The 8,600-nt window shown below is 34.8% G+C and overlaps 1 protein-coding gene across 1 annotated transcript; it reads right to left on the reverse strand.

Annotated features, from left to right (window-relative positions):
- Positions 1-5,758: 5,758 nt before the first annotated feature.
- On the reverse strand, positions 5,759-6,653 carry LOC108365749 (uncharacterized). The gene is made up of 2 exons (XM_017619890.1): positions 5,977-6,653; positions 5,759-5,921 (listed from the first exon to the last, which is right to left on the reverse strand). The coding sequence occupies exons 1-2, from the start codon at positions 6,548-6,550 to the stop codon at positions 5,833-5,835; spliced, it is 663 nt and encodes a 220-aa protein (XP_017475379.1). The 5' UTR covers positions 6,551-6,653; the 3' UTR covers positions 5,759-5,832.
- Positions 6,654-8,600: the final 1,947 nt, after the last annotated feature.

Consider the following 8,600-nt stretch of genomic DNA (forward strand, 5'->3'; position numbering starts at 1 on the left):
AATTGTTATACGACAGCTTAAAATAAATTTGCGGCGTAGTATTAGGCGCAGTAGTAAAGGCAATAGTGAGCCGCTGAGTTTTGTCAGTGGTGTGGGAATAGGGCGGTAAGTTTTGAGCATCTTTTTGTTTTGTGTCTTTCTTTTTTCTGTTGATGTGCACATTTGAACTTCTTCAGTACCAAGTACTTTATAATACGGTTTTATTTATTACGTTTATATATGAAAATAAAAGAATGTCATACCACAATGTAAACTTTTATTTTTACTTACTTTTGCTATGAGCGGGGAGGAATAATGATAAAATAAAAATTGAACTAATTAAGTTCAAAATTATATCCAAGTACTTCAGTACTCGACATTATTTGGCAGGTACAACTACTTTTGTTGAGCACAAAATGCAGCCCTAGTGAATCTTGTGGTTACTATGGCAACCAACTACCGTTACTTCTATCAGCATTGACACTCACTTGATCGATCAAATGACAGTCATTCCCTACAGAGCCAAACTGGCATATAAAATTTTGCATATGTGTTAGTTTTGGTTGTGAATGTGTTGGAGTTTCTGTCAATCGCGTCTTGTAGGGTTACTACTTACTGCTGAGCAACTCAAATTAATTAAACAATAATTTTTCTTAATTTTATATAACAACTTTATTTCCAAATATACGAAATATATAAAGCGTTGGACATATTTATACAAAAACAAACTTCATTTCACACAAAAAAATTTAATTCAGGAATAAATACATATCGCTAATTTTCTTCAATAGCGTCATAATTTCAAAAAGCGGGAACTCGAGAAAAACGACTTAAAAGTTTTGAATTTACATACATATACTCCCATAGTAAAAATAAATGCATGTTTTGTTCTAGTGAGATACTGGTAATCGATACAGCTATGAAATTTTTACACAACGAAGAAGAAAAGGTAGCGGTAATTTCTGCATACTCAACTCAAAATTTGTATTTTTTGGATCATGACACTATTGAAGTAAATGAGTGATATGAATATAATTACATGTGTATATACTTATGTATATGATAATGTATTATTAACTTCAAAATTGAGTGTACAGTGATTGTTTTTTTAAACATTTTCAATGTGTTTCATGGTAAATATTTTTTGTTAATTTTTTATTAAATATTGGTCATGTTTTAACAAACGACATATAAATCCAAGTTTCAAACTTTGTACGAAATTTCAATATTCACAATCGACTTCACAATCGATTATGCTTAGCTATTGGATCAGCAAACAAAAACTGATTAGTTAATTGAAAGTTTGTGGTACGCCGTGAAATTTTATTCTTATCTCGTCGAATTGTAAAATAATTATCCATTGCTGGGGAATGTAAAAACCGAATTTTCGGGTTTCGGTTTAAAAGCAAAAAAACGATCAACACTTAAATTAAAAAAAAGACTGAAAAAGATCATTAACCAAATTTAAACAAACCGGTTTTTGGAAACACCGATCTTATTTAAACATCCCTACCAGAAATATCAAGATTTTCTGAAGTTCCTTCTTCAAAGTCTGATATGTTGGGTAAAAAACTTTGCGCAAGTTCAATGTCTACGATAGGTTTACTTTTATTTCCTTTTCGTGGTTCAATTTCAATATTAATTTGATTTTGTGTTTCAGGTTTTCCGAAGAGATTTTCATAGCCATCTGTTTCAGTGATATGGTAATACATTTTATCAATGATTTTGACATCTCTACTAATTACAACAGTTTATAAAATTATATAAATATATGCGAAAACCGTTTGCGTTTTGTGCGTAACCAATAAAAGTGCCTTCTGTAGCCTTTAGAGTAAACTTACCCTTTCTATGTTTATTCAGCAGAAACGCCTTGTTGCCAAAAACGTGCAAGGGGTATCCGGATGGTGTACGTCCCGTCCATTTTTCATGCGGGGTGCAACCTTTCGGTGCTTTCGCTGGGTTTCTATTTAATAGATAGTTGGCAGTATATACCGCCTCCACCCACAACTTCTGAGGTATATTTCCCTCTATCATCAAACATCGAGCTTTATCCAGCAGCGATCTATTCTTTCGCTTTGCCCATTTTGCAGTGGCGTGTATGGTGCAGACAGTCTTCTTCTGATTGTATTTTCTTTTAGGTAGGAATCAAATTCGCGATTAGGTATTCTGTGCCGTTATCAGATTGTAGATTTTTTATTTGTTTATTGTGAAATTTTTTTACTTTATTTTTGTATTCTTTAAATCTTCCGAGTACTTCGTTTTTATGAGCAATGAAATATATACAGCAATATTTTGTAAAGTCATCTAAAAATGTTACGAAATATCTGGCTCCGCCTAAAGATTCAGTTTGCATTGGGCCGCACACATCGCTATGGATTATTTCCAACGGTTGGCTGGACTTTGTCCCCTCTAGGGAAACAAACAATAATCGAGCCATCTTACCTTTTAGGGCTTCTTTCACCAACAATAATTAACTTTCAATTCGGGCATAACTCCATTTGAGCAATTTCACCATCCAAAACTCACCAAGAATATAATTGGTATTTAAATATTCAACGTCGAGCATTTAAATATCACACATGCAACCTTGTAGTGCGAATCAGCTGTTAATACCAAAACAAAAGTGAAAAAATAGTCAAATATTTTTCCAAATCTGATAAATAATAATGGACAGCGATGAAAGCGATGCCGATTATGAAGTGATTATAAATATGTTTATTAATCGTCGACCACGTGTCCTACGAGAACGGAAAAACTTTTTTACTTATTACGATGACGAAGACTTTCGATTGAGATTTCGTGTTTCCAAAAGAGCAGCTTAGATCATATTGGAAAATATACGGCAGAAAATTATGCACAATAGCTCAAGGTAACAAAAACTCTGGACTCTCATATACGTATGTATTGAACTTCATTTGCATATGTATATTTATTATAGAAACTGTGCGACGTCACCATAGGAAATGCTCTTGCTAACATTGCGATTTTTTGCAACTGGGTGAATGCAAAAGACTGGTGGCGGCTTGAGTGGTGTTACGAGCAGTACGGCATCGAGAGTAATCAGAAGAGTGTCACACAACATTGCGTTATTGAGAGATAAATTTATAAATTTTCCTTCCGAAGAAGAATCCCAACGGCAAGTACAAAGACAATTTTACAAAATTGGAAGATTCCCTCGTGTATTCGCCGCTATTGATTGCGCACATATAAAAATCGGCTCCCCGAGTTAGTATAATTGTTTCGGTGAACATATGTACATTTCGTATACATATGTATGTATAATTTGCAAATACCTAACTCATTGTTTATTCGATGGTGAAAAATTCTTTTTTAATATTGCGTGATTATACAAAGGCAATAATATGACCATCGAAAAAGAAAATCAAGTTAAAAATGGCAACGTCTTGATTATTAAAAGGCAATAAGATGACCATCGAAAAAGAAAATAAACCTAAGAATGACGGCGTCTTGCGCTTATTTGCAACTAATATCACTAATCAATACTTATTCGCGTGATTTAGTTATTTGCAAATAAAAAATTAACTCAACGTTTCTACGGCAAAGTTTACCATTTTGCAAATTGTTATTTGGAAATAATACGTGCGTATAAACGTAGTATATATTTTGTTAGGTGGTGAAGATTCAGAACTTTTCAGAAATCGGAAAGGATTCTTTTCTTTCAATGTGCAAACCTTATGTGACAGTGACCTTAATATTACGGACATTGTTGCTCGTTGGCCGGGATCAACACACGATGCTACAATTTTTCGGAACTCGCGTATCTGTAGTAGATTCGAAACAAATGAATTCGAAAGTGCCATAATAGTCGCCGAAAGTGGTTATCGTTGCAACCGTTATTTAATGACACCTCTTTCTAAAGTGAACACCCCCGCCGAGGCACTTTTTAACGAGTCTGTCATTAGGACTGGGAACTGTGCTGAACGATTGTATGGTGTTTGGAAAAAGCGATTCCCAATTTTGTCGCTTGGTATCCAAATGCATGTGAAGCAGGTTGAAAGCATTATTGTATCAACTGGTTTATTGCACAATTTGTGCAACCTAACAAAAGACAAAAGCGCACCACCCATCACAGAGGATATGGAAATACCAGCAGATGATACGTTTGATATCACTAATGCTCCAATATCAAACAATGAAAACATTTATCGAAAAACGCTTACACATACAAATTTAAATGTAATAATGCAAACAGGTATTCACACCTTACTGCTTGTATTTACAAATTATTATTCTCCAGTGTATTTTATTCTTGTAAACTGAATAACAAATCGATACCTGAGTGGAACATCAACCTATCTCAGCAGCCAGTTCAAAAACGCCCTATATCAGAAAACTTTTCAAGAACGCCCTACTTCAGAATTTGATTGAAGAACGCCCTATTTCAGAATTTGATTCAAAAACGCCCTATCTCAGCACATTTTCAATATACTTTCATTTGAGATAGGGCGTTTTTGAATCAAATTCGGAAATAGGGCGTTCTTCAGCAATCAAATTCTGAAGTAGGGCGTTCTTGAAAAGTTTTCTGATATAGGGCGTTCTTGAAAAGTTTTCTGAGATAGGTCGTTTTCGAACTGGCTGCGAAGATACATAGGTCCATCTACCACTAAGGTGACAAAATATAGTCACATAAATCGTTTTTGTTAAATTAATAAAATTTTTAATGTACAGACTGCGATAAAACGATAGAGACGCAACATTCTGCTCAGTTTTGTCTATTTTTCTTTTGTTTGTTTAATGTAAACCATTTTTTTATGAATGTATATCTCATTATCTAACAAAAACCCCAAAACTCCCAATTGCAAAAATTATAGAAATTCGACAAAGTTTCATAAAAATTTAAACTTTTTAATTACATTTTCTAAAAACAAATTTGGTATGCACTTTTATAGCCCATTGAATTTTGGTATAATAAACTTAAAGTGTAAAGTTACTAAAAAATTCTGTTGCTGTTTGACAATTTTTTTGGCTGAGATTTCCATTACGGAACCAATTGCTATTCCGTGCAAAGTATAGTGAATTTTTTTATGAAACTCGGTGGGGATACTAATGGAGGTCTCCTTTAACTATATTTATCACTTTCACAATGTTGTTGCTAATAGTACTTAAGTTATTTGTTGTTAAAATATCCCGCCTGCTATCACAACATTTTGTTATAACTCCACACCTATCACTTTTATTTATACAAATATATTATCCTTAAAAGGTTCGCATGCGTTTGTAATACCTTAATATACAATTATTAATTAATTAATTAAGTAAAACGAGTTGCACATTTCACAAACAAGTAGAAATAACAATGGCTGACAGTAACACAAAATGTATGCTACCATACGTTAAAAAAAATACACCACAAATAAGTGCGTATAATTAGGGGTATAAGTGTACAATACGTTCATTGCTCTTATTAAAAATAATAATATTAGGATCGATAGGGGTCTTACTCCTGATCATAACGGTATAATTTTTTTCGGGGGGAAATAATATTTACTGGTGTTATTATAGTTAAAAGTACACAAATGTAGAAAACGTACATCGCCTGTGGTGCTTTTTCCATAAAAATCAATACTTCGATAAATAATGAAAATTTTTAATAAAAAATCGCGCGATATTTTATTAAAAATTTTCGCCTGCGCCGGTTTTCCCATAAAAATCAATACTTCGATAAATAACTAAGTTAGCACTTTTATTACAAAATCTCTCGATTTTCGACTGAATCGTGAACAAAGTTATAATACAATAATGCACAAGTGCGCTCGGGTATAAAAATTATTACAGGTAATTATTAGGTTATTACATAGATACATAGGTTATAAAAATCGATGAACGCAAACCTTATTTTCGTTTGTTTGCGCCCTTTACTTTCTTGCCTGGTGGTTCGCCCACTTGTTCAGAGTCTGTATCGGATGAGGATCTGTCTTCATCTGGAAAAAATCGATTGTTTTTAATCAGTCAGTTAACTTCATTTTTGTGACTTACCATCGGAGGAAACTCCCATTGTATATTCTTCTTCTTCATCTTCATTGTCGGGATCGTACGTCTTTTGCGACCACCAACAAATTTCAGCCACCAGCGAATCGAGCCTTTTGCCTTTATATCGCGTTTCCATTGGCATTGCCACTTGATGGAAGCGCTCGCCATATTCATCCGACTCTGAGGCTAGCTGCTTGCTGAAGTATTCGAGATGGTGATGCAAGAAGTGAATTTTGAGGGACATATTCACTCCAATTTTCTGGAAGTAGTGCAACATCTTGGTCACAAGAGCGGGGTAATTGTGTGCTCGCGTACTTCCCAAAAAATATCGTATGACTTTCTTCACTGCCCTCCACGCAAAGTAATCATTACCGTCTAAAGCACCTTTAAGTTCCTTTGATTTCATGAGCTTTCGTATATCCGGTCCATTCAGAACACCTTCCTTCAATTTTGCTTCGCTGATTGGTGGGAAAATATTTTTCAAACAATCAAGAATTTTCGGTTGCTTCACAATGGCCTTGATGAAATTTTTTACGATTCCCAGTTTGATATGGAGAGGGGGCATGAGGACGTTCTCCATTGGCACCAGTGGATCATTTACGCAGTTGTGTCCTTCCTCCGTGGGATCTCGAGCAAGCCAGTCATGCGTTTCGTATTGGTTTCCTTTAACTCTGGTATCCCAACCTCGCAGCAGGGTTGCATTATGGCAATACTAATCGCATTTTTTTTATTTATTGGACACGTTTTCTGTATTTGCATTTAATTTGAGCGCAATTTCTGATGAAAAGAAACAAATCAAGGAAAAGAAATAGCAAATATTAGGAATTGGTAATTAAGTTAAATAATTACAATTTTTCAGAAACAAAATCGAAAGGCGACATATAAAAAAGCACGCAAAGAAGAAATGTCTGGCAATACCAGCAAAGTTTTGAGACGATTTTGCGACGACTGCTAGAAAGGGGTGCTCACAGTTTGATGCTAAAGATGTCTCAAAATGTAGACGTCTACATTTTCAGACACAATTTGGAACGAACTGTGAACACCCCAATAGTACCACTTTCTTATGTAAATTTTATAAACGCAAACTCCAACGACTAAAAAACAGCCATAGAAGGATGAGCGATTAAAAAGTATTCACAGTCTCTAATTGAGCGACTAAGCGACACTCACAATAGCATCGATAATCGATAATCGCTTAATAGTCGTTTATCTACTGCCAGTCAACACCCGCAATAGGGGTGGAAATTTACTATATCTGAGCACTAATTTATTAATAATGTCGGTTGGAAATATGGTATTTTTTGCAAGTTTTCGAGCTGAGCTGTCAAAAAAAAAATATCTACGAAATATCTCTGCAAAAGGTGTTCAGCCTCTCTTCTTTAGCAAAAAAGAAAGGAGAATTCTACTTAGTGAGGGTTATAATCCCTAAGCGCGGCCGAAGGCCGCCTACGCAGAAAGTGGTTTTCTGCAAAAGTTGTTCAGCCTCTTCTTCGGCAACACAGAAAGGAGAATTCTAGTTAGTGAGGGTTATAGTCCCTAAGTGTGGCCGAAGGCCGCCTACGCAGGAAGGTGCTCTCTGCAAAAGGTGTTCAGCCCCTCTTCTTGGGCAAAAAAGAAAGTAGTGAGGGTTATAATCGTTTTGGAAAAATCCACATTTCCGATGTTTTCAAAATTTGTTTTGGAAATTTTATTTTTGCATCATTAAAAAATAAAAACACGCAAGGTAAATTTACCCATTTCATCGTATTAGCATATGTATTTATTTAAAATAACATTCAAGGCACTGCATTTTTGCGATATCTGTAGTGCTCATGAAGCAGTATTATATCCGGTCCTTCAAGAAATTTGTTAGGATATTGTTATAGTTTCGCTCGATTGGGTACACCTGATCGAAGGCTGAAATTTTATGTGGATAAGGGGTTGAAACAGACAAACAACACCTTTGTGGGGTTACCATGCACGCGGCCATCCAGAAATATGCAGCTAATCTTATCTTTATTTCTTCATAATTTTAGTGACTTTTGCTACCTTTGCTTTCAGTGCCTTAATATTCAATTTCTTTATTTGTTTATCAGGCGAACTCTTGCGACTTATCGACAGCATATCTTCAATGGGTGGTATAAAATCTTGATTGCGGCGTTTCTCTTGTTTTTTGGCAGATTCAGATTGCTTTGTATGGCGCTTTTGTTGTTTTCGTGCTTGTTTCTGTTCCTTACTGAGAAAATATTCTCCCGTTGAGAGTTGTTGGTCGATTTTGCTCTCAGCTTGTGGAGATGGGAAAGGCATATATTCCTTCTTTAGATTTTTGAACTTAGGCTGGGGAAAATTTTCCAATACGGAACCCGGCTTTTAAAAAAAACAAAAATGAGGGGGTTTAGAGCGGCTTTTTGTGATTATAAATCTGAAAACCCCACCCTCCGGAGGCTTATAGTTTTTATTGAAAAGTTGCAAAAAATGTCAACCTCAACCTCACTTTTTGCTTTGTAAACCAATTGTACTACAATGTCGGTGCTGCCACACAACAAAAAATGCCCAAAAAAAGCACTGAAAACGAGAAACAATAAAAACGGGCATTGTAATTAACTTTTTTTTTTTAAATTAAATATCGATGTATTGATAAAAAAAAAAGT

The sequence above is a fragment of the Rhagoletis zephyria genome, unplaced genomic scaffold (assembly GCF_001687245.7).
Source record: "Rhagoletis zephyria isolate East Lansing unplaced genomic scaffold, Rhagoletis_zephyria_1.1 Rzeph_scaffold_01985, whole genome shotgun sequence".
Taxonomy (NCBI): domain Eukaryota; kingdom Metazoa; phylum Arthropoda; class Insecta; order Diptera; family Tephritidae; genus Rhagoletis; species Rhagoletis zephyria.